At 45.1% G+C, this 23,118-nt stretch overlaps 1 protein-coding gene across 1 annotated transcript in view; it reads left to right on the forward strand.

Annotated features, from left to right (window-relative positions):
• The first annotated feature begins 5,814 nt into the window (after positions 1-5,814).
• ARHGAP6 (Rho GTPase activating protein 6) overlaps positions 5,815-23,118 on the forward strand; it is a 482,928-nt gene continuing 465,624 nt past the window's right edge. The window contains exon 1 of the mRNA XM_054007865.1: positions 5,815-7,157. Within this exon, the coding sequence (XP_053863840.1) occupies positions 6,633-7,157 (525 nt within the window). The 5' untranslated portion in view covers positions 5,815-6,632. The remainder of the gene's footprint in view (positions 7,158-23,118) is intronic.

Raw genomic sequence — 23,118 nt, forward strand, 5'->3', positions numbered from 1 at the left:
GCACTTGAAAACTTAGTATTTCTATGAGTAAGTCTGCTTTCAGTCACCTAAGGCAGCATTTTGTTGGCCAGCTGCTATTTGTCAAATTCTGACCGTGCCTTCATAACTCATTTAAATAAATAAATAATCGCACTGCCGATAAAATCGGGAAAAATGTGATGTCATTGAGATGGCAGTTTCGTGAAGCAATCCTGCCAAGCTCATACTTGTATGGGACTCATCCTAGGAGTGACATCATGTATAGCATCCCCCTTGGCTGGTAATAGCCGGAAAGCCACCATCTTTTGTTTACAGTTCCGCACGCTCAGTCGTATAGTGCCTTTGCTACTGGTTTTCTTAAGTGTTAGTGCAGGGGTAGGCAACCTATGGCATGGGTGCCAAAGGTGGCACGCGCGGTGATTTTCAGTGGCACTCACACTGCCCGGGTCCTGGCCACCAGTCTGGGGGGCTCTGCATTTTAATTTAATTTTAAATGAAGCTTCTTAAACATTTTAAAATCCTTATTTACTTTACATACAACAATAGTTTAGTTATATATTATAGACTTATAGAAAGAGACCTTCTAAAAACGTTAAAATGGCACGCGAAACCTTAAATTAGAGTGAATAAATGAAGACTTGGCACACCACTTCTGAAAGATTGTCGACCCCTGTGTTAGTGTGTTCTTTTGATCTGTACATATGTTCAATTGTGTATTTTAGTGTGCACGCCACTTTCTGCTTCATGTGCTATCCATGCTTCACATGATTGAGTTTGCAGGTGAACACACACAAGCGATTTAATAACTGGGGTGACAGTATGCCAACGTAAGTTAAGTCAACATAATTTTGTAGAGTAGACGTCGCCTATGATTCTGATGATCCATCTCTATGTTGCTAAACTGGCACTTGTGACTGGCGATTCAGAGTTGGATCACTCGCTGGAGATAGGCAGATAGTATACAGGACAGCCTTGAATAGGGGAAGTGGAACCATAGGATCCCTTCCCCACTTTGTGGACAAGTGCAAAGGGAAACAACTTGTGCCTCCCCCCTGAAACAGTAACCTAGGCAGCCCTTCCCCAGTGATGGAGCATTGGGGAGGGTATGAGAGGGGATTCAGGCTGCATTTTACAGCTGGATTCTCTGGCTGATGATGTCCAGGTGCATTTCCCACAGGATAACTGGGGAGAGCATGACACAGCTTCAATTCCCAGCATCTCTACTCCTCACTCTTTTCTTATCCCCATAATGTTCCTTGATAAGTCTGGAGGAGGGGGAGAGGAAGAGAGCTGATAGCTGCAGCTCTATCAGTCATGCAGCTAACAGCTCTGCAAAGAAGTTTGCACAGCGCATATGGGTTCCAATATTGCTAACACTCTATCATGCAGCTCCAAAACCAAGGTCAAATAACTATTCATATTTTACATTTTAGGCCTTCTTCTTGGTACCACATGTAACCCTTCAGCCAGGTGGCGCTGACAGCAACAAGGGCTGGGTTAAATATCTAAGGGTTCCTCTTAACATTACAAAACCTAACCAGCGCCACCCCTCACCCAGATATCTGGGTAAACTAAATACTACCCCATGCTGCCTCTAAGAGGCAATACTTCCCCAATCACAAGCACTGAGTCTGTGTATAACAAAAGAAAACTTTTATTAACAGCAGAAGGAATTCAGCATTAATTTGGGAAAACACTGCACCAGTGATACAAAAGTATGCAAACCATAACTAAACACCAACCCAGCAGAATCTTGGGCAGTGTCCTTTGCTTTAGTTTCTCACATAAAGATGTGAAAGTCTGATGGAGGAATGTCCTTTTAATACACCACTCCCTTTCGCGCCATAGCGTAGCTAGCTATTCGCAGTCAGCAAAGTCAGACAATTCAAGGATACATTTGCATGGGTTCACATCCCACTCATGAAGGGGAGGTTGACTAACACGTTTGCTGCTGCTCACCACTGTCACCATTGTCTTTGTCACTGCTTGTTGCAACAAACTTTGTTGTTTCTAGTTGCTGTCTCTGCTGCCACTCGTTGCTGCATTTGCCACTGCTCACTGCTGTCTCTGCTGCCTTTGCCTCTAGCTGCAGTATCACATTCTGAGGTTCCTTCACTTAGCCCAGTTCTTAGTGATTTCAGCAGGTAGTGAGGAAACTCACTACTACATCCTCCATGTTGTCTTTCATCACAAAACTATCCCCACAGCTCATCAGTGATTTCAACTCTAATAACCATTGAGAAGATACATTGAATTGAATCTGAATTAAATACTCTAAATTGAATCTTACCATCTGTCTTTAAATATAGGAAGGAAAAAAATCAAATCTTTGTAACTGGGGTTCTTTAAACAAAGACTTTAACACCAGATATTCACCCCTTTTGACTTGCACTTGAATTTTTCATCACTACCCCCTGCTTAGTGAATGAGGTTAGAGTTAGGGAGACGCTCCTCCCCAAACTAGGGCATATTAAGTACAGTTCTTCTATCCTTTACTCATTAAATGAGGATAACAACATTTAATTAACCATGCATTCAAGACCAAAGTGAATTTTAACCCAAAACAGCCAAAATTGATCACTTTGACAAAGCGGGTCTGCCTGATGATCACCTAGGCAAAATAGGTGTGTCTATGCAAATAAGGTATGCTCTTGAGGTCTTTTCCCCCATGTCACGGTGCAAGGCAACTGCATCTGTATTTCCAATGCTTAATTTGTGCCAGGGCTTGCCAAGACTGAGCTCCGGAAGCTCTAGGCTTGGCAGTTCATAGCCCCGGCACCTCTGGGCTTGCCGCATGAATTATGAAAGTCAAACAATTGCTTGAGCCCTGGCACTCTTTCATTACAAATTAAGCACTGTGTATTTTCCCTCCATGATCCAGCAAGGGCACCCATTCTCAGGCTTCCCGCTCCCCTGGCTATCACCTCTCTTGGGTGGAGAGACCCACACCTCTCTCCCTTTTGACCAGAGTATTTCCAGGCTGCATAGTTCCCTGCCTTCACTGTGTATTTCCCAGCACAGACATGTTGCCTAAGAACGCTTGGTTGTTTTCTCCTCAGAGATGGTTAACAGGGAGAATTGCTACAGTTATAAGTTACAACACAGCTTTTTCTATGCAAGTCTAATTTTTTATTAAGGTAAAAAGCGTTACACAGAAAACATATGAAAAACAATAAAATAACTTACCCCCATGCCAATAAGCTTACCAGAATTAACCCCAACCCTAATAGGGATTCTGGCAGGCCCAGTCCTTCCAACCCCCCTACCTTAAGGATTGAGGGTCTGTCTGTTTGCTGCATCGGGAAGAAGGCTAAGAGCCACTTTAAAACTAAGATATTTATCCAAAAAGTCTTTCCTTTGTTGGTCCCTGGAGAAACTAGTTTGAACAAGTACATGTATACATTTCCATGGGGGTTACAACCTGAGTGGAAAGGTTCTCTGGAAAGGTTACAACCTGAGTGGATTTGCCTAATCACCCCTTGCTGTTCTCCTATTTACCCTTCCCATGAAAATATATACAATAACACATACACAGTTGCATTTTAATACAATGGACTCCAAATCTATTAACAGAATTCAATCAAGTATAATTCAGTAAACTTCATTTAGTAGTATATTGCAGGAAATTGTCAGTCTGCCACACCCCAGTTCATCACTAGGTGGCAAGGGAGAGCTCCTTCAGATGTTGGCTTGTACCTGCATGAGACCTCACTGAAAGCATTAATTAGGATGCAAAATTTAGCTTTAAATAGAACCTTAACTGCAACGTTAAGTAGGGGGTAACTAGCATAGTCCAATAATTAATCAGTGGAACAGTCTCTCATGAGAAGTGGGAGAAGTTACATCTTACGATTTAAAAAAAAAATGAACAAAGCACTTGAAAAACATAGTGTAGAGAGAATCCTTAATTTGAAGGTGGATGGCTGAATATGCCTCTTCTCTCTGTAAGTCTAATGGCCAAAAGCTTCAGAGGGGAAAGGGCTCTCTACTCCCTCTACTGCTGAAAAGGAAAAAATTCCTCTAGTCACCATAATTATACAACATAATTATACATGAACTTAGATTTCATAGGATGTGGGCTCCCAGAGAAGCTTGAGAGGGCAAAGAGCTAATTTTCAAGCAGTCGAGATTCTACGCTGAGGTCCTAAATGCTCTTGGCTCCCCTCTTTTGGGGGCTTGCTGAAAGAGGCAATGCAGGCTGATTACAATGTTGAGAGAAGATGTAGAGAACAGAAGAAGAACTGAATACACTACCATGATGTCCTGCTTTTCCAGCACTTTAATAAAGTTGAATCACTATGCTGGGGTAGGCAGTTGTGGTTCCAGACAATCATCTTTCTTAGGACTAGAGATAAATATTCAGACACTCTACTACTAATCCCTGATCCCAGCTATGAGTGGGGTTTGGTGGATGAGTGAGGTCTGTGGTATGGTCCGTGGTATGGTCCAGCCACTTTTAATACCTGTGAAACATTCTCACTGGTGGGTAGGATGGGCGTTAGATGGATTGCTGGAATGGGAAGTGTATTTTACTCTTTATTTGCATACATATGTGTGTATGTGTGTCTATCTATTTATGTTATGTTGCTGTGTTTTTCCAAGCGTATGACTGTGTTCTCTTTCCCCTAATAAAGAGGTCCTTGTTTGTACACAATCTGGGAGTGTGTTTGGGAGTGGGGAAGTCCTGCCTGTGAAGGGAGTGTTTGGTTTTCCTAGGGTTTTGGGTGGGGTTAGTTATTTGTTTGGATTAGTTATTTGTCAAGAGTGACCCTAGATATATTGAACCCGGCCTTTTTTTTGCTGCTATTAACCACGTGGAAAAACACACATATGTCTTTATTTTTGATTACTATAATAATGCTTGCTGTTACCCCATGCCATCCACATGGATTCTTGTCAGATGCCTCTTCTAAATGCTGTTATTCTGCTGGACATTGTCAGAGAGGAAGCAGAGTCTGAACTCAATATAGTAGTTTTCTTATTCGTTAAACAAAATATAAGAATCTTTTCAGTTGGTACAGGATGGAAAAAAAATCAAAAAGCAGAGGATTTACATTAATTTACACCAGTTGAGGATATGACCCATATAAATAGAAGCCACTTTGCCTAGTACTTTAGCCATTCCCTGAGTCTTTCTCTGAAAACGTCAGGCTGAAGGAACAGCACTATAATGGAAATGTATAGTTATATAAGCATTCTGCAAAATTATGTTCTATAGTAGTATTTATGACAGATTATAATCAGATGGGAATGCGCCAAGTGATTTGATATGGATGATTTACTGGGCTTTCTCCAACCAGGCATTGGAGACAATAAGGTTGAAAAAAAAGTTTTTGAACATTCACCAAAACCTTTTTGAAGCAAATGCACTTTCCATTATAACAAAATTCTAGCAAAATACTGGGAAATAAGTTTACATCGAATGCTCTTTATTGATACTTCATTTTACTCCCCCTAGGTAGAAACAGGTTCAGCGGAAGATAAATGACAAATCCAATACCACAAACGTCAGTCTGCGCAAAGCTCCGGTCAGTGCGTTTGTCAGTCGGAGTATAAACCAGCGAGAAAGCCAGCCCGCGGGCAGCCCACACACGAGATCCACCCGGTAGTCCGGGGCTCTGGGCAGGCCCCGGCAGGAACAGCTGTGGGGCGAGCGGCAGGACGGCGTGCAAGTTTGCAGAGCACCTGCTGCTGCTCTATCAGACCTGGCCCCGCCACTGAGTTAGTCCCCGACTCCCAGGAGCAATAACCATCATTCATACACCTGCATAACAATCGAAGGTGTAACGCAAGCTGTGCTTATCCCGAAGAGGGAAAACACGTAACACGTGTAATGAAATCCTGGGTCGGCTCAAGCCCTGATTCAATATGCGTAAACATCCTGCCATGAAACCCAATAGCTGTGGGATAGCTGACAAGGGACTACAACCAGCGAAACAACCCGGGAGGAGCACTTGCCCGCTGGGCGAGGGTGGCCCATTATTAACACCTCCTTCCCCTACTCCGACAGGCAGCGATTGGGGGAGGGGTCCTCTTCCTGTGGCCATGTACTTCCCTGATGGTCACATGCCTGGGGAAGTTTCAGCCGCCTTTGGATATCTCCCACCCCCGTTTCGTTCCCCAGTAGTTCACCCGGCTGCGCTCGGAGCGGCGCTTGGGGATGCGGGGAGCGCCCGGCCGGGGAGGCAGCCCCAGGACACCCGGCTGCCCTCCCCTCCCACCGCGTACTGAGGGGACTGGGCAGATCCCGTGCGCATCGCTGCCGCGGGGGGAGTGACTCTGGCAGGCTCCAGAGCGCTGCGATAAAAGCTCCCGCGGCTGCTGCCTCCTTCCCTCCCCTTTTCTTGGCTAACCCTGGCCCTGCTCCCCCCACCCCCAGGCGCAGTGACCGCGGCGGCTGCAAAGCCCCAGCGCACACAGGGCGCCCTGCGGCCAGCATGAGCCTCCCGCTGCCCGCGCCGGGACCGGCCCCTGCGGGCTCCACATCTGCAACAGCAGCCCCGCGCGGCGCGGGTACCCGCTGACCGCCCAGCTCCGGGACCCGGAGTCGTCGCTCGCTCCGCGGGGCGGCTGAGAGGGGGGGGACACCCAGCCTCCTGCCCCCAGCCCGGACACACAGACATTCCCCGCAGCGCTCCGGGGCGGCCGCCACCATGTCCGCCCAGAGCCTGCTGAACAGCGTCTTCTCCTGCTCCTCCCCGGCCGCCGCCTCCTCCAAGAGCCTCTCCAAGCGGAGGCTCCGCCAGACCCGTAGCCTGGACCCAGCCATCATCGGCAGCTACAGCCGGGAGGAGGGGGACGCCCCGGCCAGGACGCCCCGAGCCCGGGCGGCTGGCGGCCCCTCGGCGGAGTGCCTAGCCGCCTTCTCCTCCCGCGCCCTGCTGCGCCCGGGGGGCGGCCCGCTCTGCGGCTCGCTCTCCACTCCCAGCACCCCGCTGGAGAAGTCCCCCTCGGGCAGCTTCCACTTCGAGTACGAGTCTAGCCCCCGGGGCAAGAGGAACACGGCCTGGGAGCTGCCCTTCCTGGCGCGCACCCCCTCCGCCTCCGCCCTCAGCGCCCCTGGCGGCGGCGCCGGCACCAACAGCATCTTCTCCTCCCCGAGGAAGTGGCTCCAGCAGAGGAAGGGGCAGCAGGCGCCCAGCAGCCACCCCTCCTCTTACATCGTGTGGAAATCCGAGGTAGGACTCCCCTTCAGCGCGAAAGTCGCGCCCCCCCCCCCCAGCCAGCTGGGCCGAGAGAGGGGGCAGGATGGACCCTCCCCTCGGGATAGGGCTCCCGGGAATCCCCAACTTCCTCAGGTCCCTTTTGCCCTGAGGACTGGCTCCCTTGATCCTACCGGGGTGGGTCTCCCTCCCCCCCCCTCCTTCTTCACATTGGGAAAGGGTCCCTGCTCATCTCTCTCTTCCCAGGTTGCTGAGCTATCCACGAGCTCCTGGTTTGCGTTAGTCAGATACTAGGGACATTTGGCTTCTGCTTCTGTTGTTGTTAGAGGTCAAAGGAGGAGCTGTGTGAATGAGGAGAATCCCATGGCTGTAGCAGGTGCCTTTCTTGATCTATCAGTGAGGATGGGAGAGCACTTGACAGGTTTTGCCGATAGAGTGCACCTAGAGCACTTAAGGAGAGTTCTGAGTGGCTGTACGCTGCGTTTCCAGCCTGGACTGAGTCCGGGAAAGCTCGGGGGTGGGCACGTGTACATGGGTCTTGCTGTATGTTCGTTAAGAATTGAAATATGTGATCAGTCACAACGTCTGAAGTCTGTTCCTAGTAATTCTCTTATTCGTGTTTGTAGTAGAAACAAACAAGAATCAAGCATATACACACAAACACAGAAACAACAAACACACAGAATTATAAATACTTATGGATAACTAGATATTAATTGTTGTGCACTCTTCAAAAAACACATACACTTTTCCACAGCTATTTCTTTAAAGAATATACAGGGGTTTTAAAGTTAAACTCATTGATCTGGTTTGTTGGCAGGGTAAACTTTTGTATTTGATGTTTCTAAGATTAATTCCATATATAGTTGTATTGGGCACATAAAACTCTCCCCTCCCACTCTAACACCTCATAAACTTGAATATGTAATGGCTTCTAACAAGATAGGCACATTATTTTTAATGCGCACACCCGGTGATCTCAGTTTATCTGACCACATAGATTTGTTTGAGCCACTTGAGCAGCCACTGCATTCCAAAACAAATCTAGTTTAACAATGCAAATATGTATTGGTTTAGTTTATGTCTTATGTGCTGTGGTTATCATAGCTGGTTGACAAAGCTATTAAAATAATGTGACATTGTTAGTTGATTGTAATTGGTTTGAAGATAAAGTATAGCTGTAAACTACTTAAGTTTTAGAAGATGTGGCACAAGTTTTTCCCTTCTATTTTTGGTACAGTTTTTATTTTGTTAACTATTTGTGGTTAATATTTGTGATGCATTCAAATTGCAATTAGAAGGTAACCTTCTTCCATAAGGACAATAAGGTAGAGATATAAGGTACATTTCACACTCCTGAAGTAGAGCTTTGTGTAAGATGGAAAGCTTATCTCTGTCACCAACAGAAGTTAGTCCAATAAAAGATACTACCTCATCCACCTTGTCTCTCTAATAGAGAGACATTCTTCCATTATCTATAACCATTTCTATAACAGTTAACGAAATCTCATCCATCATTCCAGTACTGGTGTAGAATTCTTAAGTAAAATGCTTAATATGAGTATGATTTGTGGTTCAAAATGAAGCTGAAAACTGTCATGACAGAGGAATAGAAGATAGTTGTAAGAGCAAAATATAACACTAAACATAAAAGCTCTCAACATCTGTCAATGCTGTATGGTGACAAAGAGCTGTATACTTGGATGTAAAGGAGAGTAGGGATTTAATACATGGTTTGGAAAATAGAAACAGTGAAAGTTTTGGTTAGAGGTTTTTCAGAATTTTCTACATGTAAACACATTTTAAATTATTTAGAAGTTACACTAAGTAGTAGTTTCAGTAGTAAAAACACGCATAGTGAAACACTGGACAAGGTAATCTGGACTTAATGTCAGCATAAATTAAGGGTAGGAATGCATGTGCCCTGTCATGATGAGTTCAGAACTAGTAAATAACACTTTCTAGGATAATTAAGGTGTGTGGTTTTCATTTGGTGATTGCTTAATCTAGTCTAGGATTTAGGCAGCCCATGGTCCTCCATCCTGCAAGGAGCTCTACATAGGTAGATCCTTGCATCCCCACCAATTAGGGTGACCAGATGTCCCGATTTTATAGGGACAGTCCAGTTATTTAGGGCTTTTTCTTACATATTACTCCCTACCCTCTGTCCCAATTTTTCACACTTGCTATCTGGTCAGCCTACCACCAATCCCTAGGGAAATCAGTGTGTGTGGCTGGAGGGATGTCTGCATGGAGTTCTTTGCAAGATGGAGGCAATGTGTGGTGAAACTGTACAGCACTGGATGTGTTCCTCAGTCTGCAAACTAAAGAGCAAGGGGAATTGGTGCTGGTGTGTATCTAGCATTCTTAAATAAATAAATCCCTTTTTCATTCATTAGTTGTCTTATAGCTCCTTACCATGTGGAATTTTACAACATGGGACCCTTAGTTGAATTTAAACTCTATATGGTTTCATATGTTGTTTGTTACAGTGCTGTTCTTTTCCAGGTTTTTATTTGATTCCATGAAATTTGAATACTCTGTATTTATAACTATCATTTATGAGGTTAAGAAAATGAGTATGTTAATAAGTAATCTCTTACACTTTGAGGAAGTCATTTTGGCAAGGGCAGATTTTTAGAGAAACAGATACATATGTATTTAACGATACACTTTTATATGCTTTTTTTTATTTAATTCACCTTAAGGCTGAGACAATATGCATGAAATTTCAGTGCAAACGAAGAGATATGAGGAAGCTTCCAGCAGTTCAAAATACAAGTTTAGGCCCCAGTCCTTTAAGGAAATACATGTGTCCAGCCCCCTGAGCAGACTCTTCTGAGGCTTACTACAGCTCTGTGAGAGTGCAAGGGTCAGTCTATGTGACGCCCCTGGCATAACTAGGGACTTGGAATGAAAGTTTCTTTTCAACCATAGCCATAGCATTTGCTACGGATGAATGCTGGAAATGTAGAGCTATGATTGCTTGTATCTAACAAGCATGTTGGCGTGGAGTTTTAATGTGAAAACTGAAGTGAATGAGGTGGCAGGGTTATGTGAAGATCCTTCCCATACAATAGTAATACTTGGCAGTTACAGAGCACTCTATATTGTCAATGTGCTGTGTAAACATTAATTACTCTCCCATATAGTCAGCAATAATTAAAAATGTAAATAACTGTAATCTGTATCTTTAAAAAATGTATGCAAGCAGTCTTCCCATTGAATACATTAGTAAAACTTCTATTTACAGGCATTAATTCTATTTCAGCTCTTCTAATGGGTATTCAACCTAGTACCATCAGAAAATCATGTTTATAAATAACCTATTTAATTATTTCATAGCCATTCTTTATTAATTAAAGCCTTATCCCTAGGCTGGGAAATAAAGAATTCTGCTTTTACAGTGCAACACCATCACTGTGGCAAAATAAGTTAGTTGACGTGTTAGAGTAGAATGATCTGAAAGGGTGAATATGAGGTAATTATTTATAATATTGTAACTTTAAAAGGTACAGAATCTAAATTATCACATCCCTTGTAGCACATCTATAGTTATGTCAGATGGAAAAAGGAAGTTCATAATGGATAATAGTTTACTCAGCTGTTAAAAACTCTGCTATAGGCTAAAACTGAACATGGATGATAGATGTGTGTGTGTGTATGTATATATGTGTGTGTGTGTGTGTATATATATATATATATATATATATATATATATAATTACTTCCAATTTATTAGTTTTAGGATTATAAATGAATTACAAATTTAGGATTATAAATTAATTACAAATACTTCTTATATTAATTTTACTCCTACATCTTTGATATAATTATACTTTTTGATAAGTGTTCAGAGGGAAATGATGGTCTAGTGGTTAGGGCAGTAACCTAGGACTTGGAAGACCTGCTTCACCTCTACAGATTTCCTGTGTGGTGCTCAGCAAGTCACTTAGCTTCTCTGTGCCTCAGTTCCCCATCTGTAAAGTAGGGCTAACAACACTGCCCTACCTCACATGAGAGTTGTAAGGACAAAGACATTAAAGATGGTGAAGTGCTCTGATACTATGGTGATGAGGGCCATGTAAGTACCTGAGGTAGAGGTCCAAATATTTCCCCATGTGCACAGTGAAAACAGCTGGGCTACATACTGAAGCGTTTCTAGAGGAGAAGCAGGGGTGGTGTCAGCCTCTTCCTGGTGGGGAGTCTGAGATGGCTAGACAGAAAATTGGGGGGGCTGTGCCCCCACTTGCCATGACATCCTGCCTCTCTCCATGGCCCTGCCCCTGCTCTTCCTAAGTTCCGGCCTTGTCTCCTCCTCTTTTCTCCCCAAGACCCCACCCCCTGGCCGGGGCCAGTGGTGATGGAACTAAGGTGTTGAAGGTGCTGTTGTACCCCTGGCTTGAAGTAGTAATAACAAAAACCAAATACATGGTTGCCATGGTTTCCATGATCAGTACCCCCACTATAAAAATTGTTCCAGCACCCTGGCTGGGGCTATTGCTGCTCCTCAGCTCCCTGTTGCGCTTCGACTGCTCCCAGTTAGTAACTGCCCTCAGAGGCAGAGCCCTTGTGGAGCAGTGACCGTGGAGGGTGGGGCCCAGGCATCCAGGCCAGAACGGGTCAGTCTGGGCTGTTGTGGAGAGCCCCGGACCCTCCACCTGCCCTGGGTGGTGCGCCCCAGCAGGCAGGGATGTGGGCTGGGTGGCTGCTCTCAGGCTCCCCGCCCTTGCTTGGGCTTATTCCTGCACTGCTGCTGGCGGCAGCGCTGCCCTCTTCAGAGCTGGGTACTTGGCCAGCAGCCCCCGCTCTCTCCACTCTGCCTTCAGAGCTGGGTGGCAGGAGAGTGGTGGCTGCTACAGGGGGCTAAGGCAAATTTTGGGGTGGCTATAGTTCCACAAGCCCCTCCCCCCTCTAGCGCTGCCCCTGAGGAGAAATATGTAGGAAGAATCTCTTTTCTTCCTATCTTTGGCCAAGCAGTTCCCATAGCTGCTTGCTCCAGTCTCCATGACGCTTGCTGCCAGGTGGGGAAAGAGAAGCAGATGGTCAATTAGAGGATCTGTCTTCAAATCAAATGGTAGGTCTTTAAAAAAAAAAAAAAAAAAAAAAAAAAAAAAACCTGCAGAAGGATACCCTGCCTCTTCTCCAAATCCCAGCTGTGTACTGATGTGCAGAGAGCCCTTGTGGAACTAGGCTGCCATGATATGTAGTATTTGTGGAAACCCATGTGTCAGATCTTCATATCCTCCTGTCACTTGAACAGCTGGATAAGAATGACTTGCCCAATTCTATTCAGACTTTACAGAACGTGCTATATGTGGAATCACCCACTGTTCAAAGGTCTCTGTAATAATTATGCATGTGAGGCTGAGCTAAGGATAGTGTTACCTTTTTATTTCAGTTATTTGGCTTTGGCATTTTATAAATAGACCCTCTTTGGAATGATTTCTGAAGGTTGACTTGTAGCTTTGCACAATTTCACATTCACTAATGACTTTAAAAATCAAAGTTATGTGTGGGATTTCAAGCTTCAATAGTAAACCATGCTAACAAATCATGTAAAGTTGTTAGGCTTTAAATGGTCTTGATTCTGCTACAAGATTCTAATGGAATGGTGTAAAGAAGACTCCTGCAACTCTCTAGGAGCTTTATCTCTTTTTACTTCGCAACTCTTGCTTTCCAAGTGCATTGATAGTAACTGTATGAATAAGAAAGTTTTATAATAGGATATTTTTAAGTAGAGCATTTATTATGTATTGTATTACTGTAAAACCGCAACAAGAAGTCTTTCCTTGCTCTTATGTGGCCTATTTAAATAAGGGCTTAATCCTGGTTGTACTGATGACAGTGGAAAAACTCCAGATGTGTTCCTCAGTTTCCTTTCAGATGTCAGCTCTGCTTTTAAGAAATTTTCTTCAAGAAAAATTCCTGTTTTTCACTTGCCAAAAAAAGTCTTGTTTTTAATTATTTTTTCTATTTATTAAATATTTTACATATAAATGATGTTTGTTTTTAAGTAAACTGAATACTTTTGAAAAGGTTGTATAAATACTTGGATGATTACCTAAGGCCCAATTCTGCAAAAACTTTACTTTAAGCATGTGAATAGTCCCACAGAAGTTAAGGATGTATGTGTTTGATAGATCGTGGCTTCAGAAGTTATATATCTTTTTAATGACTGAAATACATTTGCAAACTGAAAAGTCTAGCAGTATTCAGAACTGAAATATTTGTTTTAAAACTGTCCACTTATGTAAAGTTTGCTGCTTATTCTTCTTGACATTAGACTAGAAAAGTACAGTATGAAATGTATCTGTTTTGTTATGCTATGGTGGAGAAGCGTCCATTTTTCATACCTGTGTCTTTCTAGTACGTATTTGCTGTGATGAGCTGGATGGGAGGATAGCCCAGGATTCTCCTACAAGATCTACATCGGGGTAGGCAACCTATGGCATGCGTGCCAAAGGCTACACCTGAGCTGATTTTCAGTGGCACTCACACTGCCCTGGGTCCTGGCCACTGGTCCGGGGGACTCTGCATTTTAATTTAATTTTAAATGAAGCTTCTTAAACATTTTAAAAACCTTATTTACTTTACATACAACAATAGTTTAGTTATATATTATAGATTTATAGAAAGAGACCTTCTAAAAATGTTAAAATGTATTACTGGCACGCGAAACCTTAAATTAGAGTGAATAAATGAAGATTCAGCACACCACTTCTGAAAGGTTGCTGACCCCTGATCTACACAATTCAAATTACAGCCTGATCATTCTGCTAATGTACTGTGTGTATTACTCAGGAATAAACAGTGTAAACATCCTTAGCTAATGCACTGTTTTGTAAAAGCTCTTGTTAAAGTAATGGCAACACATCAGTGCATACTTCTTACATTGGAAGCCCTTCTATTTTCCCTTCTGGATATTGGGAAGGAAAAGGAACTCTTTTTCCCCACTCCTTTTCCAAAGGCTCTGGAGTACTGTATCAAGCTGGGGAGTCAGCTCCCTTACCCTTCCTCCTGGGTGTTGAGAGACACTTCAATCGACATTCTCGCTCAATTTGGATGGCCCTCCATCATGAATAGCTCCAGTGCACTCTACTGCTGCTTAGAGCTTTTCCAAGCAGCAACGAAGTGAAAACTGGCATTATTTTTGTCAGTTTCCCTACTGCCTGGGTAGGGTTCTGAAAAGAAACAGAGCAATAATCTAGGGGCTCATTAATGTCACTGCAAGCCTGCTGGTTGGTAAAACTATGAACAAAAGCAGGGGCACTGGAGCTGCCTGTCTATACACTTGGGAGGACAATGCTGCTTTAGTTTAATTATTTCACAATTCATCTTTGAAATCATAAGGGCTGATAACTTAAGGCATGATTTTCAGAAGATGTGAACACCCAGACATCCAGTTGAAGTTAGTGGGAGCTCTGCACAATTGAAAATCAGTCCCTTAATATTTTAAAAGCTTAATTCTGTAGACATTGATAACATCAGCCTCTATCTGCCCCCTCACTTGCCAGCACTTCTTACTCACTTTGCTGGGTAGGCAAATGGTATTTTTAAGCTTAGTGCTCAGGAATTAAAAAACTACACCGACTGGGATGGGGCACAGAAATATCAAGATAGAAAAAGAGCAAATCATATTTCATTAGAAAGCTTTCTAGAACTTAATACTATTGGTAATTGGATTGAGGGGTACTTTTATGATACAGGTGTACATTTCCTTATGGCCTCAAGTGGATAGTATCTCTGAAGTCAATGGGACAACTCAAGTGAGTAAGGGCTATTCCAATGAATACGAGTTTGCAGGATGAGATCCTTAAGCATCAGTGATTACATTGCACTTGATGTTTAGACTCTGTTAAAAAAATGTTTAGACTGGGGAAGGTTTTTCTACAATAGTTTTTCTACCTCCTGTCTCACTGCAGCTTCTGTGCAAAATTTCTAAATAAAAAAGCTTCTCCTTTATAGCTTATCTGCAAAAACAGGAGTATGGAGAATTCTTGTTTTGTATTCTTTGATCATGTAAAGAAGGCCTGAAAGGCATATGTTTGTGTCTTAAATATTCTGCAGCTTCCTTATTTTGAAAAATCAAAGATGGGTTATTGAATCTGTAGCAAAGGTATTCTTTCTCCAAAGTTTTCATCAGACATTAGAATTAGAAAGGTGTTAATGTGACAGTTTCCTTCTTGGTAGCCACATCGAGGATTGAACTGGGGATCTCCAGAGCTACAAGTATAGATGGCTACAGCTGGAGCTGAAGAGGCAATGCTCCCTAGGTGGCTGCTGTAGCATTTTATATCCTCTGTAGGTCACCACAGAAGGGAATCTGAAACACTCGGCAGCAGAGGCGCTGATTTCCCCAGTTCACGGGCGGGTGCTCTCCCCCTGCTCCACAACTTTCAGTCCCTTGTGGTGTCATAGAGCACTCTGATCTTAAACTAGCAAAGTACTTAAGGATATGCTTTACTTTAAGTGAGAAGTCCCACTGAAGACAAAGATATTTGGAATAATCATTCTCCAGTTGCCACAGTGTAGAAGACCTGAATTTCTATTGTTTAAAAAAACTGAAAAAACCAAACACTTTTGTCACAGGTTTTTCAGTTTTTTCCTCTTAATTATTAAAAAGTTGGTGCAAAAAAAGCACAAGCCCACATTTTTATTTCGTTATTTATTTTTTGTTTTACTTTGCCCAGTTCCCTTTAATATGTAGTGTAATATCCTAGAACATAAAGGATGTGTGTTGTGGTTGGAACAACACTGCTATTTTGAAATGTAACTCATGCACTTCCTGAATTACGTTCTTTTTTGACTGAACTAGGAGGTTGGGATGGGAGGAGAAGAAGCCAAATGCTACTCCTGCTTAACAGCAACTAAAGGAGGGGCAGGGGAGGTAAACTGGGATTCAAATTACAAGACTCTTATTAGCCAGAAGCTGATATTCAGGGCTCAATCCTGCAAGGTGTAGAGCACTCTGATCTTAAACTAGCAAAGTACTTAAGGATATGCTTTACTTTAAGTGAGAAGTCCCACTGAAGACAAAGATATTTGGAATAATACATGGGTTTTTTTTGTTAATTTCTTTCAATCATAGATCTTCAAAGCCATTACTATTGGTCTTCTGTCTATTTTTTTCCTTAACAATGATTGATGTCTATACAAATACCTGGCCTGCTTTTTCATTTGACTTTTTAACTTTTCCTTGCATTACCTACAACATCTACTGCAAGGTAGGTGTATGTTCCATTGTGGTTGAGAGCAAGCAGGATTAAATAATTGGACAGATAATGGTGCCTTTGAGAGGTGTTGGAACTCTGATGAGCTTCCCCTGCTGGACATCTACCAGATGGTTGTACTGGATCCAAATCGCGAATCCCCATGGTCTCTTGGCTTCCTGGGACAGAGCAAAGTTTAGGCACTGTATCTCTGGTTCTGCGTCTCTCGGCACGTACTCAAGGTGCTGATCCATGTCTGAGACCCCTCAACCCTGAGAACCTGCAGTCCTATTGCCTAGACCCTGAAACTAGTTTCTCCCAGTTCTCTCCATGTGATCCTCCTGGCCAGTCTACAAGCCTTTAGGTGATCAGGGTACCCCATCAGGTGATCTGTTTCTTGGTGATCACGCACCTGAAGTTCAGAATGAAAAAATTGGTTTATTTTAGCTCTGCTACCTTCTGTAGCCAACTCGTTGTATGGTGAAGGTAGACCCAGTCAAATCTTAGTGAGTCTTGATGTTCCTGTAACATCTGTCAAGATAGGGTCACATGTGTTAGGGTCACATGTGTTAGCAAATGGCTTGTTCAATGAACATGATACAGGGAGCAAATAATAAAATCAAAATTGGTAAGTTTTACATATGTTTTAAGTATTGTAGCTGTGTTGGTTTCAGGATATGAGATAGACAAACTAGGTGAAGAAATATTTCTATTGGACCAACTTCTGTTGGTGAAAGAGACAGGCTTTCAAGCTCCGCAGAGCTCTTCTTCAGGTCTGGGAAAGCTCCGTGGAGCTTGAAAGTGTGTATCTCTCTCTAACAGAAGTTGGTCCAATAGAAGCTATATTACCTCACCCACCTTGTCTATAAATTTTACATAGACAGATTTCCTAGACTGTCACAAAGGGGTACACTTGAATGTCAGCTCAGTGTGTGAGGATTTAAGTGAGCAACTCATTGGTGCACATTCGTACAGAAGTTGAGACTATATGCCAAAGGTGTAAAGTACATGTTCTTAAATATGGGTTAAATTTGATTTCAAACAATATGATCTTGAATTTGCATACAAAGATCATGCAACTCCAAAACATGCAACTGATTTGTTGAATGTGATCCACAGTGATGACACAATGACTGAACCTTCATAAACATTGCTGTAAAAGACAGAGGTTGCAATGTCTCAAACCACTTTTCCTATGCTATTTTCAGTTTTTAATTTCTAGTTATCAGTGTGTGTTCAGCCATTATTGTATTAAACAGTGGTTTGCAGCACTGGCCTTCTGTGTCTCTGAAAGATTATTTCAATTTAGTTGCCCCTTGTTGAGAGCTATTTGGTGAGAAACAAGTCAGCAGTGTTCTCAGTTTTTATTTGCCTGTCTTTCTCTCTCTCTCTGAAAGAGCTAAAAATATTTCTCTTACAGGAAATGTTTCTCATTCTGTTACGACTTTTGTTTCCCGTAGGAGGTAGTACTTCTAATTTACTGAATAAATCTTTCAGAATTGTGTTCTCATAAGAGCTTATTCACAATAGACTTTTTTGGATATGCTATCCAAGATATTTCACCTTCACTTGTTTTTAGAAGAGATGCAATCAGTTTTACAGTGACTTGAAGGATTGGGAAAAGGTGATGCTCACAGGCTATAGGAAAGTTTAAAGATCAAGAGGAAAATAAGATTGTATATGGTTTGCTTGAAGATTAACAAATCTTCAGTAATTTCTTAAATTTCATAATATTTTGGTGATATGTTTTTGTTCTTCCTACACCATGAAGAAAAGTTTTTTTTCTTTTTTTTTTTTTACTGTTTTAAATGAATTCTGGCCAAGCTTTGGACCATAATCTAATTAATGTAATTTATTTTGAAAGCATTTATATATATATATGGAAAGACTTAACCCTCATACTAACATCCTGTTTGGAAGTTAAGTACGTTTGGTTGTTTTAATATGTGTGTGGGGGGGGTGTATGTGTGTCTTGGGGTTGACATTCCTATGACCCAAAGAAAGACCCTATTCTACTCTACACTGTGGTACAACTATGCGTTTGTTACAGGTTGAATTTTGTGATTTTTATCTGACAAAATACATGGTTTGACCATGTTTGTGTGTTTGCATCTTAGGCTATGTCTATATTTACGGTGCTGTGTAGACACTGCATACACCCCTAGCATGGGTATAAATACCGGTGTAGACCGTGAGACACTGCTTAGCTGAGAAGGGTACAGACATGCTAGAACAGGGGTGGGCAAACTACGTCCCGCAGGCCGGATCCGGCCCATCAGGGCTTTGGATCCGGCCTGCGGGATTGCCACCCCTGTGGTGCCGCGGGCCCTGCATCGCTCCCGGAAGCGGCCGACACCACGTCCCTGCTGCCCCTGGGGGAGGGAGAGCAGAGGGTTCTGCGTGTTGCCCTCGCCTGCAGGCACCGCCCCCCCCCCCTGCATCTCCCATTGGCCGGGAACGGGGAACCACGGGCAATGGGAGCTTCGGGGGAGGTACCTGCAGGCAAAGGCAGCGCGCGGAGCCCTCTGCCCTCCCTCACCCAGGGGCGGCAGGGACGTGGTACCAGACGCTTCTGGGAGTGGCGCAGGGCCAGGGCAGGCAGGCAGCCTGCCTGAGCCCTGCTGCACCCCCCTGCCACCCCGGAGCCGCTCCAGGTAAGTGGCGCCAGGCCAGAGCCTGCACTCCGAACCCCTTCTGCACCCCACACCCCAATCCCCTGCCTTGAGCCCCTACCGCACCCCTACTGCACCCCAACCCCTTGCCCTGAGCCCCTCCCACACTCTGCACCCCCTCCTGCACCCCAAGCCCCTGCCCTGAGCCCCTTCCTGCACACCGCACCCCCTCCCACGCCCCGCACTCCTGCCCGCACTCCAACCCCCTACCCCAGCCCTACATTCATGGCCCTTCATGCAATTTCCCCACGCAGATGTGGCCTTTGGGCCAAAAAGTTTGCCCACCCCTGCGCTAGAACTTTAGGGCATATAATCCACATGGCTCTCTATGCACCCAAGCAGTGCCTCCTGTGTCTACTCTTCTGTTTTTAGCAGTGTAGTGTCGCACTGCCAGAGCCTTTCCCTATCGCAGGGAAAGACTCCAACAGCAGGGAAAGGCTCTGGCAGGGGGAAGGCAGCAGGGAAAAGCGCCAGCAGGTCCCAACTCCTAGAGCCTTTCTCTGCCACAGGGAGCTGCTGGAGCCATTCTTTATCACAGGGAAAGGCTCTGGCAACTCCCCACTGCTTGAGCCTTTTCCTCTGCTTCCCCTCCTGCCAATGCATTTCACTGCCATGTGTAGCTTCATGTACCCTCCACGCCACAGCAAGTGTAGATAAGGTCTAACATGCTGCTTAACCAGGCTTTGTACCAGTTTGTTATGGGAATATCTAGGCAGCTCTCTCTCACCTTCTCAGCATGGGGTAGGGTACCTGAAGAACAGGTACAGACCTGCACCTGCACTCTGTGATGTCCTAATAATGCACTCACACAGCTTGGAGGAAGGAAAACTGGCCAAATGGATTTCAGGGGTGTGGTTAGACTAGAGGCTACATTGCACAAAGGAAAAAAGAAGAGTTTTGAACTAGTTACAGGCAGGCAACCATTTACCAGCCTCGGGTGAAAAACTAAGGTTACCATGCTTACTGCATATTGCTGCCCATTGGTCTGAGTGGTTAGCCAATATTTGGAGCCTTGCTGGGTTGTTTCTGTTAAAAGGAGAAATTGATGCGAGTCAGATGTTTCTTTGGTGCAGTCCTGTTTGATTTACAAAGAATGTACACAAAGTACTGTTTCCCTGAACACAATAAGAATCAAACATCAGGAGATAGTTTCCTTGTTCAGAAATCCAAGTCTGCTTTCCAACTAATCTCATGCCCCAAAGAATCTTTCTTGGCTTTCTTCCAGGGCCACACTCACAGTTCTCTGGCTTTCTCCTGTCTGCTTCTGAGACACACACACAGCTGCCTACTTTCCGCTTGCCCAGGTGTGCTCCATCCCTGCTTGGCCCTGACGCCTTGTCCCCACTCTTCCCCTTCCCCCAAAGCCCCACCCTCGCTCCATCTCTTCCTGCCCCCTCCCCTGAGGCTCCGTCCTCACCCCATCTCTTTCCATTCCCTCTCTGTCCCCTCCCCCAAGCACCCCAATCTAGCTCTGCCTCTTCCTGCCCCCTCTCCTCCCCCTTCCCCCAGCGCCTCCTGCCTGCCACTGCACAGTTTGGTGGTGAGCAGGAGGCTCTGGGAAGGAGGGGGAGGAGCTGATTGGCAGGGCCCGGCAAACATATTTTACCATATTTTAATTTTTAAAAAGGAGGACACTCCATGGGGCCCCGGCCCCGCCCCAACTCCACCCCTTCCTTGGCCCCAGCCCTGCCCCAACTCTGTCCCCTCCCCTGAATGCTCCGCCCCCTGCTCCTCCCCCTCCCCTGCTTCCCGCGAATCAAATGTTCGCGGGAAGCCTGAAACTGGGAGGCAGCAAGTAGGCTGGGGCTGGGTGTGGCCCGGCCCAGTCTGACCCCCCTGGCCGAGTGGCTCCCTCCGGCAGCCGGCCGGCCCAGGCCAAGAGGCTCTGGCCCCGGCATCTCCCGCCCGGCTCGGCTTGGGCTCTGGGCCCCCGGCCCCCGGCCAAGTGCCCGCGGCCCCGGCCAAGTGCCCGCGGCCCCGGCCCAGCGCCCGCGCCGCCCCCGGCCCCACACCCCCGGCCCCTGCCGAGCACCGCCGGCCCCAGCCCCAGCCGAGCACCGCCGGGCCCTCCCTCCCTATTTTCCTGGACATGTCCGGCTTTTTGGGATTTCCCCCCGGACGGGGATTTGAGGCCTAAAAAGCCGGACATGTCCGGGAAAATCCGGACGTATGGTAACCCTAGCCAAACAGCTGATCGGCGGGTGGCTGGTGGGTGCTGAGCACCCACTATTTTTTTTTCTGTGGGTTCTCCAGCCCTGGAGTACCCATGGAGTCAGCACCCAGGGACACACAGACAACCACCAATCAGTGCCTCAGCCCCTGCTTTTGCACTCACCCAGGGAAACCCTTCTTATGATCCCTAATTTAGTTCTTGTTCTGATCTTCCCATAGGGTCCAGTGACTTATGCGGTGGCTTCTGTTGTTTCAGATGTCTCTAAACAAAGGGACATTTAATTTCTCCCTCATTTAGCCTCATTGAAAGGTGGCTAGTGCACCTATAAGCTTCAACGAGGTCTGTGATTGCTCATGGATCAAAGACAGGCTTCCTGGCAGGCACCAACACCCTCCAATGTAACAGAATTAACCATGCCAGGAACTGGTTACGCACTTGGTGAAAATAGTAGCGCAGACGGGGCCTAAAAATAGTTTTCAGAGGGCAGGAAGAGAGAGTTTTCAGCCTTGTGTATAATCAGGGGGCATGGGTCTCTAATATAATATCCTTATCATAATAACACCAGATGATAAGTAAATAAGAATGGAATTATGACAACCACATTTCTATACAGATATTGTAGGTACAGTTTAAGTAACTTTCCCCTATAAATTTCTTCCCCATCAAAAATGGGGAAAATTGTGCCCTTCTCTCCCCTGTCACCCTGTGTTGCTAAGGCAACCAACCACTTTGATCCCTGGTCTGATTTTTTTTTTTTTTTTCCTGACTGTGACTCATATTAGCTAATGTTTTGTAATGTTGTATATTCCCTAAGGTAACATGACACAAGTAGCAAAACATCAGCAAGTACTTTATCTATAGTTTTAATGCGAAATCATTCAGATGTGTACTGTACTGTCATTATTAATTAATTCTTATAGCTGGCAACACAAAGTGTCTGGGAATAACGATGCTATGCACTGGTTTCCTACTGAATCTAGTACAGCGTCCTGTCATTCATCTTCAAAGTTCTTAATGAGCTGAAGCTTGACTACCTCAGTGCTTCTTCTCCCTCTCCTCAAGTTCAAAAATATGGGGACCAACAGGTAAGATGTATCTGGCAGGGCTGAAGATGAGGCTTGCTGGTGACAATGTGTTCATGTTAAAGGGTACCTTGTTGTGCAGCTCTGCTGGAGAAGGTCAGCATGAACGCCATGTTTTGATTCCTTCAAAGCACAATGTAAGACTCTTCTGATTGCACAAATCTTCCCTCAACAGAAACAGTGACAATCTGGCTGATGAGCTCCCTCTCCCTTCTAATGATGGCCTGCATAACAGAACTTCCTACCTGTTTTCCAGCACCTGTGCAACTATACTGACATTTGTATCCAGGCTCAGGCATTTTCAGCACTACGTCATAAAGACCAGAATGCCTAAACCAGGGGTGGCCAACCTGTGGCTCCGGAGCCGCATGCGGCTCTTCAGAAGTTAATATGCGTCTCCGTGCATAGGTGCTGACTCTGGGGCTGGAGCTACAGGTGCCAACTTTCCACTGCTCAACCCCAGGCCCTGCCCCCACTCCACTCCTTACCCCAAGGCCTCCGCCCCCTCCCCAGAGCCTGCTACATGCTTGCTCCTCCCCCCTCCATACCAGAGCCTCCTGTACACTGCGAAACAGCTGATCGCAGCAGGCGGGAGGGACGGGGAGGTGCTGATCAGCAGGGCTGCCGGCAGGCAGGAGGTGCTGGAGGTGACGGGGGAGGAGGGTTAGGGGGCTGATGGGGGCTGCTGTATTACTGTGGCTCTTTGGCAATGTATGTTGGTAAATTCTGGCTCCTTCTCAGGCTCAGGTTGGCCACCCCTGGCCTAAAGCTTGTTCTATAGTAGAATTGGTTGGAAAAATTCTGATGACTCCTTTTCCCTCCCCCCCTTCCGCATTTT

The sequence above is a fragment of the Malaclemys terrapin genome, chromosome 1 (genome assembly GCF_027887155.1).
Source record: "Malaclemys terrapin pileata isolate rMalTer1 chromosome 1, rMalTer1.hap1, whole genome shotgun sequence".
Classification (NCBI taxonomy): Eukaryota; Metazoa; Chordata; order Testudines; family Emydidae; genus Malaclemys; species Malaclemys terrapin.